Source organism: Mus caroli, unplaced genomic scaffold (genome assembly GCF_978045245.1).
Source record: "Mus caroli unplaced genomic scaffold, Mus_caroli_1 scaffold_1, whole genome shotgun sequence".
Lineage (NCBI taxonomy): Eukaryota > Metazoa > Chordata > Mammalia > Rodentia > Muridae > Mus > Mus caroli.
This window is the reverse complement of record NW_028227256.1, coordinates 171,772,672-171,797,440: the sequence shown is the minus strand read 5'-3', so window position 1 is coordinate 171,797,440 and position 24,769 is coordinate 171,772,672. Positions and strand designations below refer to the sequence as shown.

At 37.7% G+C, this 24,769-nt stretch overlaps 1 protein-coding gene across 4 annotated transcripts; it reads left to right on the top strand.

Annotated features, from left to right (window-relative positions):
- Positions 1-472: 472 nt before the first annotated feature.
- On the top strand, positions 473-23,444 carry LOC110289406 (uncharacterized). Of its 4 annotated transcripts, none has more exons than XM_085843168.1 (11): positions 473-671; positions 2,535-2,689; positions 4,939-5,223; positions 6,327-6,448; positions 7,535-7,702; positions 9,008-9,175; positions 10,283-10,426; positions 14,665-15,906; positions 16,798-17,214; positions 19,838-20,026; positions 21,343-23,444. In XM_085843168.1, the coding sequence occupies exons 3-11, from the start codon at positions 4,962-4,964 to the stop codon at positions 21,409-21,411; spliced, it is 2,781 nt and encodes a 926-aa protein (XP_085699294.1). In that variant the 5' UTR covers positions 473-671; positions 2,535-2,689; positions 4,939-4,961; the 3' UTR covers positions 21,412-23,444. The 4 variants fall into 4 exon arrangements, with proteins under 4 accessions (XP_085699294.1, XP_085699301.1, XP_085699290.1 ...); XM_085843175.1 differs by having other exon boundaries at positions 4,913-5,223; positions 16,798-16,971; XM_085843164.1 differs by having other exon boundaries at positions 4,913-5,223.
- The last annotated feature ends 1,325 nt before the right edge of the window (positions 23,445-24,769 follow it).

Here is a 24,769-nt window from a genome sequence, read left to right as displayed (position 1 = left end):
TACAGTCAAGCTGCTTTTGTGTCAAACAAGCTGGCAGGCATGAAACAAAAGTATTACAGCTAAGCTAGCAGGCTTCATCAAATCCAAGGAACAACAGACTCTCAGGCACTCCCCTCTAACCACTTTCATACTGAACAAACAAAGAAGGGTGGGGTGGCTGAGTGACTTGCTTGTATCTCCTTGTGATTCATCTTCTTTCAGATGAGTGATTCCTAGTGACCCGCCTGTAAGTTTACTGGACATCAAACACTCAGCATTTCAATTTTTCTCTCTCCTGTGTGTGTGTGTGTGTGTGTGTGTGTGTGTGTGTGTATGCGTCTTTCTGGAAATTACATTAATAACAGGAAATAAAGTGCTCTATTTTAAGAGCCTGGGAAATCCAAAGCTATGAACAATGCTGGGAGGAGCCCAATTTCATCTTAAGTCTCCCCAGGAAGACAGCACACTGTAAGGCATCCAGCCCTGCTCAAGCTAGGAACTTACTTTAACCAGTTCTCTTGTCCCCCCCTGTTATTTTGTAAATACTACATTTTCTCAGCATTTAATGAGATTGCAATGCATTCTGGTGTACTTTTTTGAGTCATTTCTCTTTCTACTCAAAACAGAGAAACCCCATTTCCTGACTTGCTGAAGATTTATAATCTGAACATTGCTGAGAAATTTCCATGGAGGTAAGTCTCTCCCCTTTTATATAAAGAAGAGATAGCTTCATGAAACCCACAAGAACATAGGGGATCTGTGTGGTTCTTCCCAGTGGCTGGTGGGGAGAGCACAGATGGTTCAGCTGCCAGCAGGGCAGTGAACCTGCTGCAACAGGTTCTGATACCACATTCAGGAAGATGACAGCATCTTTCTTTCTCCATCCCTCGAGCTTGAGGTAAGAAAACATGAGCTTTGATTAGTACAGATTATAAAATTATCTTCCTAAGTATAAATGTCAATAAATGGAAAACAAGAAGGCTTCAACAGCCTGGGCTGGGCGGTGCACGGGAATCTGGTGGCTGGACTGAGTAAAAGACAGGTTAGTGATATAAAAAATTATTGTGATATAATATTCAGTAAAAAAATGCATTTGAACAAGGAGCTTCATCATCTGGTCTTATCTTAATATTAGACAGCATGAGAACTAGTGAACATGTGCAGTAAAACTTTCCTAAGAATCACAAATACAGTTATTCAAATACTTGCTGTTTCAATATGCATATGTAACGCTTTCTTTCTCTCCCCTTCAAAAAAGGGACTCAGAGTAGTATTTAGTCACTGAGAGAAACTTTTTGTCATCATGAAAGTTATTCTTTGTGATAGGCTAAATTTTATTTATTTTAGTTTTTATTTTGTTGTCATAAAATATAGGGACTATGAATGTCAGTAAAATACAATCATTTCTGTTGTCCACTTGGTCTACTTTTAGGATATTTTAAAGGCTTTCTGTATCCTCTGGCATAGGACTCCGTGTGTACTCAAACTTCGTAATTTAAATGTCAATTTGAAATTTGTACCTGAATTAGACCAATCTTGCTAAGTTTATCAGTTATACTGCTCAAACTTTCCAGATTTTTCCAGATGTTTTTATCCTACTAACTCAGTAATGACTACACTGTCATATTAACTGTAAACCTGTGGGTTCTCCTTTTTATCTTTTTAAAAAATTTACAGATTTGTGTGCTCTCACAGATATTAAATGTATGTAATGTATATGTATGTGCATGGATACGTGTACTTGTGTGAAGATATATTCCATGTTTCGATAGAGCTGTGAAATAATGACAAAGAACATGCACTATTATTAACTGATAAATCCATAGTTAAAACTACCTTCTTCTAAGATGGGAGGGTTTATCTTTCTGTGGTATTTAATAATAGTTTGGCCTTCGGTTCTATTAAAGCTCCACTAATGTAGATAAATAGGATGTTCTTTAGTTTCTCGAGAATTTAATTTTAGATTTCCCCACTGTTGGGGAATCTTTTATGAACAACCTATAGGTAAATTTCTTAAATAACAATTGGCAGACCTTGTCATTGGACTGGTTAGGGCCCCCAGGGTAGAGTGACAATCAGCAGAGTTTTGTTTTGCTTCTGCTACTGTTACTTCACCCAGGATGTTCTTTATGTTCTCTTCCCTCTGTCCCTCAACCTTGGTGATGTACTTCCTTTTTCCCTTTTCGTTTTCTGATCAAGTTTTCATTTTAAAGCATAGGTGCACCTACTCAAGTTTGAAATTTTCATTATAGAAGAACCATATTTTCTTTGATAAGTGCACTTTGCTTATATTCACCCTCTACCCACTTCTATAATCCCTTCCAGGGACATATTGCCTCCCCTACCCACCCAACTTGGTATTTCCTTTTATTTTTGAAACCTGTCAAGGACAGTTTCTGTTCAACCAACCAGGGTCCATGCACACCTTTAATAAGAATGGTTCTTCCTTTCTCAGTAGCTATCAAGTGTCAAAACTTCCTTACGGGTTATGGGACTTAGTGTCCAATGCCCGCTCTCCTCCTCACTTCCTTCTGTGATTTTTGTCTGACATAAAGGTGCACAAGGCTCATGATGCGTCACAACTGCTTTGAGTGCAGACGTGCTACTTCACAGCGGAGTTTGGCAAACACTGTGACCCTGTAGTCATCTGCCACCCCTGACTGCTAGAATTTTTCTTCCCCCTCTTTATAAAGTATTTCTGAGCAGAACGGTAAGATTGCTGATTGTGTTTCTCTGCATAGTGTGCACAACAAAGTATGCATAGTTAGAATGTAGCTTCTGGGTCAGTATAAGCTGATTTTCCTGTAATCTATGACTCAAGGATGTTGCGTCTATATCAAGTTATGGAAGATTTTGGGATATATATATATATATATATATATCCCAATACTATACACACACACACACATATATATGTATATATATATATATATATGTATATGTATATATATATAATGTAACCTATATAGATAAAGTTATAAATTTAATTTCTATTGCTTACATATCATTTTTGTGGGAAATAGTTGTGGTCCTATTCTTGATACATTCTCAGAAGGATAGTGATTAATACCTAACTCTTAACTCTTGGAAAAAAGTTTCTATTCTCTCTGGCAGTTTCTACATGTATTTTTCCTCCAAGGGAATGGGAGATTTTGATTCCTTTGTTGATTTTCTGGCATTGGGGGGAAAGTCTGACCTTTTATGCCCTTTATTACTTCCTTATTTGTTCTATAAATTTGAACTGTCGTTTTTTTAAAGAAGCTGTCTCCTAAGTTCTTGGAATATAGTTATATCTTTTGTAGAACAGTTCAGTAAGCCAGGGTCATTAACTTTAGTGAATTCCTAATGCTTGCTCAGGATGACTGTAGAGGCAGCCAGAGAGAGCCAGGAGAAACAGTTCTTTGTTTTAAGAAAAAGTTCCAGGCTCATCATAAATTCAGCTGTAACCATGACTAACAAAGTGACACTAAAAATTACCATACTGCCAAAGCCAGGAGGAACTGAAGCATAGGAGCTCCCTAGGATTGGAGCAGAAGTCCACAGTAGGTCCAGTAAATCCAAAGGTCCTTGTCAATGGGACAGAATCTGTCCAGGCCTTGCCATAGGAAGCTCTAGTCACAAAACAAAACCATTGCACCATTCCCAGGGGTTGCAGCATGGCTTCTGTTGTGTGTGTGTCTGTATACATACATATATGTGTGTATACATATATACACATATATGCATATCTGTATATATACATTAATGTGTATATAAATATATAAGGAGTCTTCTACAGTAGTAGATTTTGGTATGAATTTTTTGAAATGTAATTAGTGTTAGTTACCCCTCCCTCCATTCCTTCCACTCCCCTGCTCTTCCATTCTCCACCTGACTTAACTCTTAGATTTTCAAAGTTTATGAAAGTAGCCAGAGAAAGAAATGTGAGAATGGCTTTCCAAGCAATGAAAAAGAAATCAGCTACATCATAAATATTGATAGTGGAAGGAATGCTATATATTTTGAAACATATGATCTCAGGAATAAAAATAAACATAAACAGATTATTGAAGGGCTTCCAATATATTTTAGGATGAAGGGATATTTTTAATAAATTAAGAAATTATTAAACATTTTGAGAGGATTTAAATATAGTAGGTAGAAAATAGTGACTATATACAAGTAAGACTCACTAAGGCAAAGCTTGAAAGTATAAAATCAAGAATCTATTGAAGCTGAGAGGTGGTGAAGCATGCCTTTAATCCCAGCACTTGGGAGGCAGAGGCAGGCAGATTTCTGAGTTCAAGGCCAGCCTAGTCTACAGAGTGAGTTCCAGGACAGCCAGGGCTACATAGAGAAACCCTGTCTTGAAAAAAAAAGAAAGAAAGAAAGAAAGAAACTTTGACATAATTCCATCAAGTGAACTCTACAGCGAGACTCTGAAAAGTATGTAGATGGTTGGGAAATTGATAGTTCTATGAGCAGAAAGGATCCATCAAAAACAATCCAACTCCAGGGGAGACAGAATTCTAAAGAGAGGTGTTTGGGGCAAAGCCTAATAGACAAGGGTCAGTGCCTTAGCATAGCATAGGCCATGAGACTTCAGCCATTGTTCATTCAGGTGCTTCAACACCAATAAAGAATGAGAAAAGTATTTTAGCACTTATAACCCGTACTTTAAACACTACAATTTCTGATTCAACCCTTTCCCCTACCACAACTGCCAGTGACCTAAATCGCTTAATATTTAAGGGGAGATTTTTCCTAGACTTGTTTATTAATACAGAAGTTCTACATATATTTTGTACAGTGGTGCACCTTGTCTTTAACTCTATTTATCACACACAATTATACACTACATTATTAATGGTTGCTCACTCACATGAGAATATCCTATCTTGAAAATGTCTGAATATGTTTGTAATCCTGTGTCTTTAATTTTTATTTTCTTTAGGTTTTTTTCTTTGATTTTTTTTTTAGGTTCATCTATAATTTGAGAGACGATGGCTGAATACAAGAATATTGTTCTTCTAGAAGGATTAGAGAACATGGGGGACTATCAGTTTAGGACAGTCAAATCCTTACTAAGAAAAGAACTAAAACTTACTAAAAAAATGCAAGAAGATTATGACAGGATTCAGCTGGCTGACTGGATGGAGGACAAGTTCCCCAAAGAAGCTGGACTAGACAAACTGATAAAAGTGTGTGAGCACATAAAAGATCTTAAAGACCTTGCTAAAAAACTTAAAACAGAGAAGGCAAAAGGTAACAGGGGGCACCCTGCGTGAGCACTCACCCTTTCTCCACACTTCCCAAACTTGCTAGCTCCCTGCGTGATCACAGCTGGTATGTCCCATTTCCATTGTGTACCTTGAGAACTATAGGGATTGAAACATTTGGAATATCTACAAATTTGGTATAAAAATTTGCTGATTTTAAGAAATCCTTTCTTACAAATAAATTTGACATATTTCAGAATAGACATCCTTTGTATTGGAGGTAAATAAAATAAGAAGCAGTTTTGAGATAGATTAGAACATGGTAGAAAAACTAGAAAATAAGGTAAAATTTGAACAAAGTCATTTAAATAAAATAAATGTAATACTCAGTTAACAATCTTACACTTTCACTAATATCTTTTCTGATAAGAAATATGATCTAATATTTACGTGGAAGCCTGCATCTTAGAGATGTTAGGTTAGATCTTAGTTAAGAAGTTTCTCACTAGAAAGTCACTGGGTTTAAAATATAAAAAATATACTGGTATATAACTCTGGACCATAGCAGTTAGCATAAGGATGATCAGGCACGGAGACCCGCATTTTGAGAACACCCAAGTTACACAGAAAAATGTATACCCAACATATAAGAAATCCAAATCCAATGTCACCACTTTGATACATCAAATATCAAGTCATAATTTCTTTCTCTTTGTATATGGTTTTGAATGATTTTCCTCAGAAGGTTACCTACTGTTATTATCATAAAAATTTCTGGTTCTTAAAACCAGTCTGTGGTATAAGAGGGTTCAGTTGATATAAAAAGAAGTTTCCAGGATGGAGAGACTATGTCTGCTATATCTGGGAAGAGCAAAGACTCCCCTCAGGCAAACTGCATGCCTGACTTGGTACTCTGAGCTGCCTTATGGCCAGGAAGAGGCCATGCAGTAGAAGAAAATAAACACACAGACATATGAAGAGACCAAATAATTCTTGAAATACTTGCTTTCTATAAAATCATTAATGAACATGGAATGGAATATCAATTTCCTTTTATTTTAGGAAAAGAAAGAAAATAAGTAATTCCGAATGAGCTACAGCTATCACCCACATTTCCCTGGGTTTGGTGTGTTTTCTTTACCCCTGCAGTTCAAAAGAAAAAGAAAGGAAAATGCAAAACGGCCATGAAAAAAAAAAGGCAAAATGAACTCAGTTCCTCTGAATCTCTTTTCATCAATAAAGAATCAAACAAGAGTGTGCCGTCTTCAAAGGTAAAGTGGCTACTCTCCCACCAATAGTTTTCTACTCATGTTCTTCTCCTTGTTAATTCTTTAAGAAGATTTAATACTCTATCTAGTCTGAGACCCTAGTGAGAACAGGTTTCAAGTCAATATATATATAGTAACCTGTCACTCATTTGGTTTCAGATTTACTATGTGGTATAATTTGTGCAGTATAAGCCTCAGTGATTCAGACATCAAATCATTACACGGCTTTTCAAAGACAATTACTGTAAAGTGTCTGTTTGGGAAGTGGTTTCTAAAATGACAAAACCCAAATATGGAATTTGTCATTCTACACCTGATGCTGTTCTGCTCCCATGGGGATAAGTTGAGTGACATTAATGCATTGTTTCTACTACTCTATAAGGCAATTCTCTATCTCTTGATTAGGGTTTCTATTGCTGTGAAGAAACACCATGACTAGGTCCACACTTATAAAAGAACACATTTCATTGGGACTGGCTTACATTCAGAGGTTTAGTCCATTACTATCATGGTGGGGAGCATGGCAGAGTGCAGGCATAATGCTGGAGAGGAGATGAGAGTTCTATATATCCACAAGCAGCAAGAAGAACAAGTACACTGGGCTTGGCTTGAACGTGTGAAACCTTTAATCTAACCCCCAGTGACCCACTTCATAAAAGCACAACAATCCAACCAGGCCACACTTCCTAAGAGTGCCACTCTGTGGTGGGCAACCATTCAAATCTATGAGTTTGTAGGAGCCATTAAAAAATCAGATTTACTAATTTTATCTATGAGTACACCATTGCTGTCTTCAGAAGAGGGCATTAGATTCCATTACAGATGGCTGTGAGCCACCATGTGGTTGCTGGGACTTGAACTCAGGTCCTCTGGAAGAGCAGTCAGTGCTCTTAACCCATAGGAGGCATTCTTATTCAAAAGCAAAGATTTTTATGATCTTGAAATTATTGTGCTTCATTTAATTTTAAAGACATTCCCAAGGGCTGAAGATAAAACTATAGAAAAACTCAACTTACTATGTACAAGGTTCAGGGTTCAATTTCCAACACATGAGAGAATCTAGAGAGAAACACAATGTTGCTTTTTCAGAAAAAGAGAAAACAGATCACAAAAACTGAAGGTGGAAAGAAAAAGAAGCTCACTCAGGAGCAGGCTCAGCTTCCAGAAACTTCAGGAGCCAACATAAAAAAAGATGAAGATTGTCTCCAGAATCCTCATAAGTCTCCAACACCACCACCCAGTAGTTCCTCAAACAAGGTATCACTTTCCTATTCCCAATGATTGCCCCTTCCCAAAGCACATCACTGGGCTCCCCACAATCTTGGATAACCTTCTCACTAATCCCCTACTGCAAAGACTTTCCTCATTTTATTAAATAACACATTAAGATATCTTATCATGTAACACTGTCTCAGTTGGTACTGAAAAGGTAAGTATTTATGAAAAGATTTCTGGTGTTGTTAACCAACTCTCTGCTTTGGGTTCAGAATAAAGTATAGGGGACACCAGAGTGTTTCAACCTGCCATTGCCTAGTTTCTTCTCAGCCTGTTTCCCTTTGCTGGTGACCCATCTTCTGAGGCTATGTTCCTCATTCTGCGTTCTACTCAGGAAATATTTTGACATGTGATATTTCCCTGTTTGGGAAATCTTGATCACTGTCCACTACTGACCAAATGTTCTAGAACTGTAATAGTCACTTTTGCTGAGATTCAGCCTCAAGCCTGTTCCAGGTATATCCCAAACTCTCCCTGCCATTCATCATTAAAGGCAACAGCTCCCTCTTAACCACACGAAGAATTCTTAATATAATTACAATGATTATAACAGTGACAGTACTTCCCTTAATAATGTACTATTTCATGTTATCATCATTTATCAGGTGTGTATTTTGAGACTCTTGCTGCAATTTATACAAACCTCATTTTGATACATGTTACAATTGTATTAACAATCTATGTGATCAATGTTCAATTCTTTTATATGATAGAGTCCTATGATTTACCATGGAATAAAGTCCTTGGGCATATCTAATTATCTGTGCTCATAAATGGTGACAGAAATACAATTGGAGAAATACAGTCCAGGAAAATAGGCTAGAGTTAAAGGCAGTTATGGCTTTAGTGGCATCAGTATCATAGCAATGGTTGCATTTTAGAAAACTTGCACCTTGAAGTAGCAAAAACACACACGTAAACCGTAAAAGGTGCGATTACATTTGTATGTATCTATTTGCCTACTAACTTAATTTCCTGTTTTATAAATGGTGCGAAAACATCCAAATCTATGAGTCTATGGGAGACATTCTTATTCAATCCACTGCATAATACACTTCATCTGTTAAGAATAAGGTGGATCCACAATGAAACAAATATGATTAGAATTCAGTAATAAGTACAAAGCTTTTTGCAGTTCAAAAATATTGTGCATGATTTAATTTTAAAAACGTCCCCAAGGGCTGATGATAAAACTATATAAAATCACACCTTAGTGTGTGCAAGGCTCAGGGTTCAACTTCCAATACATGAGAGAATCTAGAGAGAAAGACAAGGTTGCTCTTTCAGAAAAAGAGAAAACAAATCACAAAAAATGAAGGTGGAAAGAAAAAGAAGCTCACTCAGGAGCAGGCTCAGCTTCCAGAAACTTCAGGAGCCAACATAAAAAAAGATGAAGATTGTCTCCAGAATCCTCATAAGTCTCCACCAACACCACCCAGCAGTTCCTCAAACAAGGTATCTCTTTCCTATCCCCAATGATTGCCCCTTCCCAAAGCACATCACTGGGCTCCCCACAATCTTGGATAACCTTCTCACTAATCCCCTACTGCAAAGACTTTCCTCATTTTATTAAATAACACATTAAGTTATCTTATCATGTAACACAGCCTCGGTTGGTACTGAAAAGGTAAGTATTTATGAAAAGATTTCTGGTGTTGTTAACCAACTCTCTGCTTTGGGTTCAGAATAAAGTATAGGGGACACCAGAGTGTTTCAACCTGCCATTGCCTAGTTTCTTCTCAGCCTGTTTCCCTTTGCTGGTGACCCATCTTCTGAGGCTATGATCCTCATTCTGCATTCTACTCAGGAGGTATTTTGACATGTGATATTTCCCTGTTTGGGAAATCTTGATCACTGTCCACTACTGACCAAATGTTCTAGAACTCTAATAGTCACTTTTGCTGAGATTCAGCCTCAAGCCTGTTCCAGGTATATCCCAAACTCTCCCTGCCATTCATTATTAAAGGGAACAGCTCCCTCTTAACCACACGAAGAATTCTTAATATAATTACAATGATTATAACAGTGACAGTACTTCCCTTAACAATGTACTATTTCATGTTATCATCATTTATCAGGTGTGTATTTTGAGACTCTTGCTGCAATTTATACAAACCTCATTTTGATACATGTTACAATTGTATTTAACAATCTATGTGATCAATGATCAATTCTTTTATATGATAGAGTCCTATGATTTACCATGGAATAAAGTCCTTGGGCACATCTAATTATCTGTGCTCATAAATAGTGACAGAAATACAATTGGAGATGTATACTGTGGGAAGCCAATAAATGCCATTACAAGATGGCACTGGTTTCAATAAGCTGACGCCCATGAATATGGGTAAACAACCATGAATATGGGTAAACAACCAATGTGCGTATGTGCAATAGAGTTTTTTGCCGAGTCTCTGCCTGGCCCAAGGCATGTAAATGAAGTACTGAAAACATAACCAATCAGGTATAGACACGCCACTCCTAGGCCTATATAAGCAGCACCAGTGCTGGGACTCGGGGTCTTTCGTTTCACTATTAAGCTCTCCCAATAAATGTGTACAGAAGAATCCTGTTGTGGCGTCCTTCTTGCTGGCAAGTCGGGCGTCTACAAGTGGTGCTGAAACCTGGGAACAAGACATCTTAAGGCACAAACAAAGACCTCCAAGAAAGGGAGGATTCAAAACTACATTTCGTGAGAGAATTAAGGTAAGTCTCTAAGAGGTATGCTTTCTTTCAAAATAGTTCCTGTAATTGTTGCTGGGGTTGTGTTGCTTGTTTTCTTCCTTGTCCTGATATTGTGTTATTGTCTTAATTTTCATCACCCTAGACAACGAGTGTATCTGCTGAAAATAATTTCACGTAGATAACGCTTTAGTCCAAGACGATCATGGGTACTGGCCAGTCTATGCCATTAGTAGGGCCGGTACAAACCTTGCTCAAAGAACGAGGTTTAAAGATTTCTGAAAGTACAGTGAGAGGGTTCTTAAAAGATATAGACAGACTTGCTCCTTGGTTTAACCCCCACTAGGTCGCTAAAGCTACCTAGTTAAAAAAAGTTAGAGAGAAATATAAAGAGAGAAAAAAACTGAAGGGAAAGTGAAAGCAAAAACAAAACCGTTATGGAAGTTGATTAAGGCTTGTATCCAGGACAAAAAATATGAACCAGCTGTTAAGGAAGGGCAACGACTTACAAAAACACCAATAAAACATGTCAAAAACAAAAATAAAAAATAAAAAAAGAAGTAGCACACAAAAAAATAAGTAAAGGAAGAAATATAAAAAGAGAAAAGGAAAAAAATACAAAATATAGAGATTCAAAAGATAATATAAAGAATAAAGATCAAAAAATTAAGTCAAACCTTAGTGGTACATCTACCAACCTTTGTCCCTGTGCCTGTTGAGGCAAATCCAAAAAAGTTCCCAATCATGAGTCTTGTTCGACAAAAGAGAGATTTTAAAATCACAGCTGCCATTGTTACTACCATTGTGGTGTCCACAACATCAGTGGTTACCGCAAAAATTGCTATGGCCAATCAAGTTAATACTGCTGACACCATAAATCAGGTAACAACAAAAAAAAAGTCTGAGACATTGCTTACTCTACAAAGGGCAGATTCTCATATCGCCTCAAAGTTATTGTTAGTAAATCAAAAAGTAAATGTTTTACAACATAACATGGAACAAATGATAGATGTCATACAAATGAGTTGTGTGACATCAACCCTGCATGTGTACATTACTCCCATTAGATATATTAATGATTCTTTTATTAAAAGTACAAATTTATCAAATTATCTAAAAGAGAACTGGTCACAAGAGCTAGAAAGGTTACTGAGAAAGCAGCAAATACAGATCCTAAACCTTAATAGAACCAGAGTGAAACCAGTGACCGTTAGAGGCTTTACCTCTTGGCTTACCTCTACATTTTCTTACTTTAAAAAATGGGTGGGAGTAATTTTGTTTAGTGCTGCCATATGCTATGGACTGGTATTCATGCTTTGGTTGGTTTACAAATTCAAATCCAACAAAAACGTGACAAGGTGATTATAACTCAAAACTTTTAGCCATTGAAAACGGAGCCTCCCCCGAGGTTTGGTTATCTATGCTCAAAAATTAGTCGACATCAGAGTCCTCTACTCTTACATCCCACAGATCTATGGATCCATTACACTAAAATGAGAGAGACTCAACGATCATTGATCAGCCCTTACACACCACTGAGGTTTCCACATGGTAGGGTGATCATGATTTGCCCTTCTAAATCCTTCTTGGTTGTTTTGTGCTGAGACAGTGCGAGACTAGATCATCAGATTAGGCCTTTTCTATTAAATAAAAAAGAGAGAGATGTGGGAAGCCAATAAATGCCATTACAAGATGGCGCTGGTTTCAATAAGCAGACGCCCATGAATATGGGTAAACAACCAATGTGCGCATGTGCAGTAGAGTTTTTGGCCGAGTCTAAATGAGGTACTGAAAGTATAACCAATCAGGTATAGACACGCCACTCCTAGGTCTATATAAGCACTGTTAGTTCTGGGGCTTGGGGTCTTTCGCTTTCACTATCAAGCTCTCCCAATAAATGTGTACAGAAGAACCCTGTTGTGGCGTCCTTCTTGCTAGCAAGTCGGGCGTCTACAGTATACAGTCCAGGAAAATAGGCTACAGTTAAAGGCAGTTATGGTTTTAGTGGCATCAGTATCATAGCAATGGTTGCATTTTAGAAAACTTGCACCTTGAAGTAGCAAAAACACACAAGGAAACCATAAAAAGTGCGATTACATTTGTATGTAACTATATGCCTACTAACTTAATTTCCTGTTTTATAAATGGTGCGAAAGCATCCAAATCTATGAGTCTATGGGAGACATTCTTATTCAATCCACTGCATAATACACTTCATCTGTTAAGAATAAGGTGGATCCACAATGAAACAAATATGATTAGAATTCAGTAATAAGTACAAAGCTTCTTGCAGTTTGAAAATATTGTGCATGATTTAATTTTAAAAACGTCCCCAAGGGCTGATGATAAAATTATATAAAATCACACCTTAGTGTGTGCAAGGCTCAGGTTCAACTTCCAATACATGAGAGAATCTAGAGAGAAAGACAAGGTTGCTCTTTCAGAAAAAGAGAAAACAAATCACAAAAACTGAAGGTGGAAAGTAAAAGCTCACCCAGGGGCAGGCTCAGCTTCCAGAAACTTCAGGAACCAATATAAAAAAAAAGATGAAGATTGTCTCCAGAATCCTCATAAGTCTCCACCAACACCACCCAGCAGTTCCTCAAACAAGGTACCACTTTCCTATTCCCAACGATTGCCCCTTCCCAAAGCACATCACTGGGCTCCCCACAATCTTGGATAACCTTCTCATTAATCCCCTACTGCAAAGACTTTCCTCATTTTATTAAATAACACATTAAGTTATCTTATCATGTAACACAGCCTCAGGTTGATATGAAAAGGTAAGTATTTACAAAAGGATGTCTGGTGTTGTCAACCAACTCTCTGCTTTAGGTTCAGAAGAAAGTATAGGGGACACCAGAGTGTTTCAACGTGCCATTGCCTAGTTTCTTCTCAGCCTGTTTCCCTTTGCTAGTGACCATCTTCTGAGGCTATGTTACTCATTCTGTGTTGTACTCAGGAGGTATTTTGACATGAGATATTATCCTGTTTTGGAAATCTTGATGGCTGTCCACTACTGACCAATGCCCTATAATTGTAATAGTCACGTTTGCTGAGAGTCAGTTTCAGACCCCTCACAGGTATATCCCAAACTTCCCCTGCCATTCATCATCACAGGGAACTAACTGCTTCCTCTTACCATCCCGAAGACTTGTTAGTAGAATTACAATGATGTAACAGAGAAGGTACTTCTGCTAATATTGTACGTATTTAATGATATCATCATTTATTAGGTGTATATTTTGAGACCATGTCTGCAATTTACACAAACCTCATTTTGTTACATGGTACAATTTTATTTAATGATCTATGTGATCAATGTTCAATTCTTTACCTGATAGAGTCCTGTGATATATTGTGGATTGAAATCTTTGGGCATGTCTAACTCTTCGTGCTCATAAATTGTGACAGAAATATAACAGGAAATGTATACAGACCAGGAAAATAGGCTACAGTTAAAGACTGTTTTGATTTGTTTGGCATCAGCTTCATAGCAATGGTTGTATTTTAGAAAACTTGCACTTTAAAGGATCAAAAATATACAAAGAAGCCAGTAAAGGTGGCTTCTACTCTAAGACTAGAAAAGTGTAGTGAAGACCCAAACTCTGTTGTCTGAAGTACAAGTGTTCCCACATACATAGTTTTACTTAACTGGAAATATGGTCATTTTAACGATCTAAAAAATAAATGTTTAAATGAGTCTGGATGGGATTCAGGCATACTACAGCACTCCAACAACTGAGCTATATCCATATCTACCAGAATTCATCTATGTAGCCCATTATTTTTTTGGTACCTGTCACACCATTTCATTTACAACAGCAAAAAGTATGGGAACTGTGCTCTCTGTGTGCTATAGAGAACATATATAAGACAGAATTAATGGATTAGAAATTCTACATGAAGGAAAGCCCAGAACTATGAACTAATTTTACTACAAGCCTAGCTTCTCTCAAAATGACACGTAGTTGAACCAGATCAAGTAAGATCTGGCGAGTTTTGTAAGATACTTTGAACAAACCTTCCATCCCAGACCAATGACAATTCACTGGCTTTAAAATGAAGTTTTAATATTGATTATGAAGGGAGGAGGCTAAGTGTTAGCCTAAGTGTGGGCTAAAATAATTTCTTCAGACGAGGAGAAAACTGACAGGATAAAGGTCCTCTTTTCAGAAGGGAAAATGAAAAGGTGTACTTGCTCTGATTTTAAAAACAATTAAGGAGGATTTAAAAAAATTCTCAATCCTATTTTCCTTTAGAAAAAGAAAAACAGAACCATCCGAAAACATAGTATCTCAAAGACAGAGGGTCCTCAGGAAAAGCAACAACTTGTAGAATTTTCATCAACCAGCAACTTCCAAGCTGTAAGCGAACTCCTGACCTTTGAAGGACTTTCAGCAATTTATTCTAGCAGACTTCAGTCTTCTCAGAAGCCTCTAGAAGCTCACTTGGATTTAAAGATGTCTCCAAGCTCTCCAACATCACCTTGCCCCAATCTTCCAGTGTCTCTATCCTCAGACTCAAATGTTCATCTGAACTCTAATGCACATTCCATCCTGTTCAGTGGTGCCCAGGTTCCTCATGTACCATCAGCAACAGGATTCAGTAATGTCAGGGTCCCTCTTATGCCTTCAGAAACAGTGTTCAGTTCTTCCAGTGCTCCTCAGATATCTCAAACAACAGTACCTAGCAGCATCCGGGACCTTTACCTTCCTAGACCAGCAACATTCAATAGCACAGAGGCTCCTCACAAACAGGCAATAGCATCCAGAAATGTCCAAACTACTAGAGTGCCATCAGCAAAACTGACAAGCAAATCCCAGCTCCTAAAGTTGCCTCCTCCAGCAACAGCATCCAGCAATGCTCAGGTTCCTCATACTCCAGCAACCATGCCCAGAAGCATCTCTGTCACACAGGTACCTCAAACAACAACATCCAGTAGCATTCAGACTCTTAACTCTGCTACAGTAAAAGCATCCAAGAATGTCCAGGCCCCTCAAGTATCTTTACCAATACCACCCAATTATTTTCTGGCTTCTGTGGCACCTCTATCAGCAACACCCAACTGTCTTACATCTCCTGGGCCACTTTTGTCAATAGCCACAAGCAGAGCCCAGACTACACAAATTGAACCAGGAAAAGAATCCATTTGTGTCCAGGCTCTTCACGCTCCTTCATCAACAGTGTCCAGAAGTAAGTGCACCACTCCATTGACACAAGGGGCAGAATCCAGTACTGGGAAAGCCCTTCCCCTTCCTAAAGTAAAAGCATGCACGATATTCCAAGCACCTCGGGTGTCTTCACCAACTGCATCCAGCAGTATCATGAAGTCACATGCAACTTCATCAAAAACATCCAGCAGTCTCCTGGATCAACATGCAACTTCATCAACAGCATCCAGCAGCAGTCTTCTGGATCTAAAGTTGTCTCCAGTAACAGCATCTAGGGCTCTCAGTGCTATTCCAGGGCTTTCAGAAACAATACACAGTAATCCATCCAGGGTAATGACCTTTTCTTCTAATAATATTATGACAGAGATTAGCGCAAACTAGGGAGGCTTCCTCATTAATCTTTATGTGCACATGATATTCTATTCAAGTAATCACTAATTTTTATTGTGGCTAGTTACTGATCCTTCCCTAAATTCAATTGTAAAATATATTGTATGTGCTTCTCTAATCAGAAAATGTCTAAGTCAGTGATCAATCAGTCATTCCTAATCCGTAAGGAATATTGTGAGACACTTGATTTGATTTTGCACTTTGCACTTTTTGTCAAGATGCTGTTTTCATACTGTGAACCACTGCTCATTATACCGGAAATGTATTTCCCTATGATGAAACAAACTGATGATAGTGAAACCGTGCCACTCAGAGAGTGAAGTCTGTATACATCTCCATGTCAGACCACTGAGAGTGCTGCTAGTTTGTAGCTGCCTTCCCGTCCTAGTACCCAGGTTGCCCATTCCTGCCAACATGCCTTCTCTTTCTGTCCTTCAGTGTCACCCCATCTCAACATTCTTTCCTGATGCATGAAAATGAAGTAGGATACTGCAGAAGAAATCAAAGGGAACTACCTTTTTTAGAAAATGTTTGGAATTAAAATCTTAAAAATGTTCCTTGATAGAAAACTTGACTAGAGCATTGAGGCTTTCCATTCATCCCCCAGGAATATAATATCTTTATCTCCCAGGTATAATTTGTATTAACTGGAATCAATAGGTTGTGATTTAGGTAAATTTCAAGTAAATATTTAGGTAAATATATGTTTCTTCCTTTAGCTACGTTGTAATATAGCAACCGTTGTTTATATGTTCTCCATTCTATTCAGTGGGATTGTTCCTTATGATCTGTCTGAACTACATTGTCTCATCCCATGTGTGTTTTATGTAGGCACCAAGGAGAGGAATGGTATCAAAGAAGCCTTCTAGGGAAGAAGGTCACCATCAAGGTCCCAAACAAGTGATGGTGTTGAAAGTAACAGAACCATTTACATATGACTTTGAAGAAAAGAAAAGGATGTTACATGCTACAGTGGCTACTGAAACTGAGTTCTTCAGAGTGAAGGTTTTTAACACAGCTCTAATGAGCAAGTTTATCTCAGGAAAGATCATTGCCATATCACATTATTTTGGGCACAGTGGGTTTCTGGAGATACACAGAGCTTCCTGTGTGTCTGATGTGAACGTTAACCCAACAATGGTTATCTCAAATACACTGAGTGAAAGTGCTATTGCAACCCCGAAAATTTCTTATCTTTTCTCACAAGAAAAGGGGACATTTGTGAATGGAGAATTTGTAGTAATTATGGTAAGCTATTGCATTATTTGTAAAATATCTTCTGCAATCTGAGATTTTAAGTTTAATTTGCTCAACTGGAATTTGTTCAACTTACTTAACACAGGAAATCATTGCAAGACTTCCTCACTTTTAAGATTTCCATGATCTCTTACTATTCTTCTCCTCAATACACCACTAGGAAAACTCTTTAGAAAGAGATTTAACCTTTAGCATTTTCCTGACTAGGACAATTCATTAATAGCCACCCTTATCCCAGACACTGTTAAGTTCATAGCACACTTTCTTTTTAGACTTTCTTGGATAATTTCATTATCTGTATTAGGAGCAACTCAATTGTGAATAAAGAGCCAAACTCCTAGCCTTGATACAAGAATAAGAAACCAAAGATTATTCTGCCCTAGAATATTGCCATGTCCACAAGTCAAGATTATATCTCTACTGTGTTCTCATTCTCATATGCTTTCTTCTTTTATCGAGATCTTTTCATAAAGAGAATATTGTCTTAAATAATGAAAGGGGAGTTTAACAGAAAAGATTAATTTCAGAGTTTCTAACTCGACACAATGAAAGTGGGGAATTTTTCTTCCTTTTTTTTCTATTAGATATTTTCTTTATTTACATTTCAAATGTTATCCCCTTTCCTAGTTTCCCCTCCAAAAATCCCTTATCTCCTCCCCCCTCCCCTGCTCCCCAACTCATCCACTCTGATTCTAGGTCCTGGCATTCCCCTATATTGAAGCATAGAGTCTTCTCAGGACCAAGGGCCTCTCCTCCCATTGATGAGTAACTAGGCTATCCTCTGCTAGAAATATAGCTAGAGCCACAAGTACCATCATGTGTTTTCTTTGATTGGTGGTATAGTTCCAAGGAACTCTGAGGGTACTAGTTAGTTCATATTGATGTTCCTTCTGTGGGGCTTCAGTCCCCTTCAGCTCCCTGGGTATATTTCTGGCTCCCTCACTGGGGACCTTGTGCTTTGTCCAATGGATGACTGTGAGCATCCACATCTGTATTTGCCAGGAACTGGCAGAGCCTCTCAGGAGACAACTATATCTGACTCTTGTCAGCAGGCTTTTGTTGGCATCTGCCTAGTGTCTGGGTTTGGTGGTTGTTTATGGAGTGGATCCCCAAATGGGGCAGTCTCTGGATGGTCATTCATTCCTTCAGGCTCTCCTCCGAACTTTGCCTCTGCAATTCTATTTCTATAACTTTGGAGTATTTCTTTAAGTGCCAATACACCAATTCATTTGTGTGCTTGTTCAATGTATAATTTTAGAATTCCATATACATGGATACAGTCATGGCTTTTTACTTGTTATCTATTCTGTCTTTGGCTGTGCTGGTACATTATGTTACACAACAAGTAAACTCAGGGGGATACAAACTAACACACCAGAACTAAATGCTGTAGTGACTTAACCTTTGTGAGATTTGGAGTAGAGTGAATTGTGGTGTGCACTGAGCAAATGTGAGCCATTTTTAAAGGAGTTGTGTTTGTATGCATGTGGGTGTGCACATGTGTGTGCATGTGTGTACATGTGTGTACATTATATGCATGTATGTGTGCATGTGTGTGCGTGCATGTGTGTGGGCATGTGTGTGTATGTATTTCTACATGTGTGTGCATCTTTGTGCATATGTTTCTATATATATGTATATGTGTCTGTGTGTCTATTTCTTGTGCTCTTTCTTTGTTTCTTTTTTGACAGTTAGTTTTGTTTTATTCTCGTTTCTTTGTCTTTTTAATTTCTTGTTGTTTTTTTAATTGAGAGAAAGATGTATAGATATCAGTGTGAGTAGGGGAGATCTATCAGAGGAGGTAGGTGAAGGGAAACTATGATCAGAATATATTGTATGAAAATAACTTGATTTTCAATAAAAGTAAAAATAAGTGGAAAAAAGTGGGCTTATAGTAGTGCTCCCTAACTTCATAATGAACCACAAGCAACCTTTATTCTCAGGCCTCTTAGATGTTCCTACATAACCTGCAATGCAATCATATGGTTTTGTTATTTACTTCTGTTGGCTCATTTGTTTTCATTTTTGATCCTTTTCATGGGTTTTTTAAGAAATCTCAGATATTCGGATATGTTACTACAAGTGCTTAGAAAGATACTGATTTTTCCTAAAGATACCCAGCAGATAAAGACCACATGCAGGTAAAGATTAAGAGTTGTTTTCAAGGCTGGAGAGATGGTTCAGTCATTAAAGGCTAGGCTCACAAATAGAATAGCAGGAATGATTTCCAAGAAAAGATGTGTTCACTGGAACAGCATATACAATATAGTTCCTGTAATTGTACTTTTTCAGTATTTATTTTTTTTCTTTTTCTGTGAGGGTTGAGAAGAAACACAAAGGTCAGGAAACTAGTATTGAGTTTGGAAGGCAAGTTTCAGGAGTAAGTTCTTTCCTTCTACCATGCGTCCTGGTCATTGAGCCCAGGTCATCAGGTTTGATCACAAGCACCCTTGCCCACTGAGCCATCTCATTGGCACTTGTATCACCAATTCTAAACCTAAGAACCATAGTTGCCTTGTGGGGGACAGGTTTATGTTGACACATTTTAATTCTCATAGATGTGACAACCTTTGGCATATTTCCTAGAAGATTCAATATTAATTTGGTTTTTCAGAAAACTGAGAGGCATGAATGTATTTGCTATGGAATTGGAGATGATACAGGGAAAATGGAAGTGGTGGTTTATGGACGACTCACCAATGTCAGGTGTGAACCAGGCAGTAAACTTAGACTTGTCTGCTTTGAATTGACTTCCAATGAAGACCGGTGCCTCCTGAGGTCTGTAAGGCACAGTTACATGCAGGTATGTGCTCTAGGAAACTCCAGTCTTCTAAAGAATCACATACTTTTTAATACTCTACTAAATCATGAGTATTGGCAATATATAGAAAATCCAATAGGTGGAGGAAAAAGTAAGGTTTGCTCATTTAACATATAAGCTTCGTTCCATTATTTTTAATAGGGGATTTTAAATCATAATAAGGAAAACAAATACAGAAAGACTCAAACATTATTATATGTTTAGCTAATTGATTTAAAAGAAAACTTTCCCATTTATCAAAGCAGAAAGAATATTTGACAGGAAAATTAAGGTTTTTCTTTCAAATTTTTCAAATCAACCAAAGACTAAAACACAAAGAACCTCAGGGTCTCCATTTTTAATATGTAAATACTTTCTGTTGTAAGGACCATGGACAGAAATCATAAGTTCCCAAGGATGCCCTGAGCAAATCAGATGACAAGGTTTTTTAGGAAATCTCCAATCCCTATAAGCCTATGCAAAGAATACACCACACCACTCAGGTATAATAAATATATAAGACACACAGTTAGATTAGGCAGATATACAACTACAGAACTCTATTTCTAAGCTATGAGATCCCTTACTACTTGTGGCTTCTCCAGGTCATGTGGTTCATCTCAATCTTCCTTCTACCTCCTCTTCCTACATCTTCATCTATCTCCACCTTCTCCATATCTGCCCCTCTCTTTCTTCTCATCACCGCTCTAAAACCTCCAGCCACACCTTTCTCTTCTACTACCAAATCGCACATTCACATGAAGTCACCTAAGTATATAATCCACTTCTTTTTGAGACAAGGCCTCTTGAGGAAACAGAATTAACATCAAAATACAAAGAGGACCCAGGCAATCTACAACAATAAGTTGCTAAAATCCACCCTCCTTTTCTTACTTTCACACATCTGTCTGGGATTCATTTTACACAAACACACTCACACACACACACATACACACACACACACACACACACACACACACACACACACCACTATTATAATGTAAACAAGAGAACCATAACTACTGATGACTTCTTCATTCACATAGATATGCTCCTACTCTACCATTGTTCTCCAAACCATCAGCCATTTGCCAAAATTCCAATCCTTCTCCCATGACAACAAAGTCTCTCTTTTCTTACTCCCAACCTCCCTGTTCAATGAAACTCTGTAACTCAGTCCTTACCTCAGGCCTTGCAACACTTGTATTTAAGGTCAGAGTGAGAAAAGGGCACATGGCACTTGTGGTGAGTAGTCAGCAAGAAATGTGTGCAACCAACTGCATTCCAACTGATCTGACTTCATTGCTTTCTTCTTTAAGGTCATCAATGAAGGAAAGCCACTCAACCCAGACTCAGTCAGGAGAAACTCTCTGGAACCATACTTCTGATAACCTGGATGCCAATGACACTGTTTGTGGAGATAAGATTCAAGTACAGAAAATAAATGTGCACAGGCCTGTTGAAATACCTGTCTTATAAAGACCAGCTCTTAATTCTAAGAAATGGTGCTTTCTCATATTCTTTATACATTCTATTATCTAAATTTTATAGGTTGTCTCTATGACTCCTGTAACTGTTGGTTTGTAATTTTTATACCTAAAACTTAAAAAATAAAATCCACACAATTTCTGTAAAGCAGTGTGCCTTTGGCACTATCCTTTAACCATTTGAGATGTGCTTTAAAATAAAAACTTAGTGACCCTTGCATAAAGCTGGAGAATACAGGCTTCAAATGTGATGTGTCAGGACAAAGCATGTTCAGAAACAAATAGACTGTGTTTTCTGCCCATGAAGTCAAGGTATTAATAAGATGTGGGAAAATGTTGAACTCAGCCTTGAGTGTACTTTCCAAAACTAATATGCTGAGAACAGGATCAAGTCTTCACCTCTTCTATGCTGAGTAATGTGACTGCATTACTGAGTTTAGGTATTGGAAAAAAAATTCCCCAGAATGAGGGGTTTAGTGTGCGGCATGCTATTTTCAACTATAAGGAATCCCATCTTCAATTCCAGAATCAAATAAAATCACTGCAAATTTTTAAAGCAAGATGAAGAAGGCTTATGATAAAGGAAATCAAAGAAATTAAGAAATTAGTATTCTCACAGAGGCCTTTCTATATTATTTCTCACTTCTCTCACTGATGGGAAGACTTATTTGATAAATCAACTGAAGGAACAATGGGTTCACTTTGCCCATGTTTGAATGGTAGAGAAGGGTGAGATGACTCGCCATGTACCTGCAGGAGGAAGCAGAGAGAAGTGAGGTCTAGAGTTGATCTCTCTCTCTCTCTCTCTCTCTCTCTCTCTCTCTCTCTCTCTCTCTCTCTCTCTCCCTCTTTTATTAAAGACATGAACCTATTCAATGGTACTCTCCACATTTATGAAGAATGTTTGCAAATTCCTTAACACAGTCTAGAAACTTCCTCTTGCATAGCATAAAAGTATTCTCACAAGTAATCCCAGATCCTGTCAGGTTTACAATCAATATTTACAGTCACATGAGGCAATGATGTGAAATAGAGGCAAGGAACATACATAGGGATTTGGACAGCAGAAATATAGGCAGGAAGAGGCAAGAGCTAAGGATGGGTAACTCTCACATCTTGTAAATCCATGTCTTATCCCCCATTCTAATGATACTGGAATTTTGAGCTTAATGGGATTTGTTTAATTCTAAATCACTTCTCACCAATAGATTAATGTCACTAAAAACATTTGTGGAAGGAAATTCTACTTGTTTTTACTATTTGTTTTGCTTTAACACCATCATCCAGCATGTGAGAGTGGGACAGAATATTGTTTAGCACCTTGAAACTCCACTTTTCTTGTCCTATAATCACAGTGCACCTTCCAGACAGAGGTCATTATTCACATCTACTGTGTACACACAACATTCTTCAAACAGTACACCTGAAACCTATTATCAAAGTAGGCACCCATATACAACAGATTGCAAATATATATGCTATGAACCTTGAAAATGATTACTGTCTCTAGAAATACCTTCATTAAAACCTTATTTATAGTCAAATATGTCACCTTTTCGATACCATGAATGATGGACTGATCCAGCCTAGACTAGTTTGAGTAAATGTACATCCAGACAAACTGTGTCTTTAAAGTGAACTTTTATGATGGATATTCTGTTTACCACCTCCTTCCTGTGTACACTTGTGTGTGTGTAATCAAAGTAAAGTGCTCTATGGAAAGGGACATGCAGGAGGAAAAAATGCCTACCTAATCTATGCTGATCCACTGAAATAAAGACTCACTTCTGTTACACCCCTTCAGCAAAACAACTACTCCTTTTGAACACCATGAAAGAAACTCCAAGAAAAACCTGGAGCCTGTAAATACATTTACTTATAAGGCCCACAATTGCTTTCTGATCTGTACTGACAGTTTGCATCTAATAAAGTATCACTGGTTCTATAAAAATCTGTGTGAGTCTTTACCTTAAGTCTTTGAAAAAAAGGGCAAGATTGTGGAAACATGTGGCTTAGTCTCTGACCATCACCATATCCAGTAACAAAGGTACAGAAAGAAACGGAAAATAATCACCAAATACCAAAGGTTAGGTCTTGGATTTCTAATGTTCCAGAAATGTCATTATTGCATTTATTTTCCTTATTTAACACTTTATCTGTAGTGATGTGATACATCACAAAACAGACTAAGACAAAATGTAAGAATATTTTCCATAAGAGTCTGACATAAACAATTATATCTTACATAAACCTAATATTTCAACAGACAGACAGACAGACGGACGGACAGACAGACAGACAGACAGACAGATAGATAGATACATAGATACATAGATAGATACATAGATAGATACATAGATAGATAGATACAGGTCTAGATAAATATAGATAGACATAAGATATAGGCAGATACATAGAGTTATAGATATATGATATAATCTACACATAATATGCAATGAAGACAAGAGTGACAGTGTCAAATCTACCTATATACAGTAGGCTGAAACTATACTATATCTACATTGTGAGACAATATACCTGGGGAAATGTTATTAAATGTCTACGCACTCCAGGCCTAAGTTCAGATATAACCAAAGTCCAATTTGGTTAAACATTGGGATTTATTTTTATTGTGGTTCTTATAAGAATATTAATGAGGCATTACTTACAGGAGCAGAAATAACCCAAAGTTAGCAATGTTGACACTCAATCCTAAAGGGAGTAACATCTCACAACAGCTAGAAACCTGGAGTACCCTTCACAGCCTACAGACAGTCCAATGCATTGGAGAGTGCCCCCTTCAGGAAGTTCAGTGGCTCTGAACCTTTTCAGGACAGTTTGGTTATCTCTACTTTATCCAGGTGTGTATTTAGCTGATTCCTATGAACATGCCTGACAGCCTGTGCATTTTGGAGAGAGAGGACACGATTATATCTGGTTTCAGGGACTTCCTGAAGTCTTTAAGTTGTTCACTTCTTAACCTTAATGATCCTTCAGGCAGTATCACAGGCTACACACATTCTTAAAATATTCTGCTATGCTAAATCCTTTTTAGCACCCTATATCTTAACAAGATTTCCTCTAAGGTGAAAGATTTTGATCTGGGACAAAATTCTTATATAACAGTCCCTCAGAAGTTTACATAAAGACTCAATTTCTCTCCTGCCTGAAGTTTTGCCACTCAAATTGCAGAGATAGACAAGTGACATTGTTATCAGTTTCTTCTATGACTTTTGGGTAAAAGTGGAATGCCTGGCAC

What these genes read in the sequence shown, in the direction of transcription:
- LOC110289406 (XM_085843170.1), top strand. Translation starts at nt 4,962, where the DNA reads ATGGCTGAATACAAGAATATTGTTCTTCTAGAAGGATTAGAGAACATG. An exon ending in CCAGTAGTTCCTCAAACAAG is followed by an intron (nt 7,703 to 9,007) that starts GTATCACTTTCC and finishes TTGCTCTTTCAG; the next exon opens with AAAAAGAGAAAACAAATCAC. An exon ending in TACACAGTAATCCATCCAGG is followed by an intron (nt 15,907 to 16,797) that starts GTAATGACCTTT and finishes TGTTTTATGTAG; the next exon opens with GCACCAAGGAGAGGAATGGT.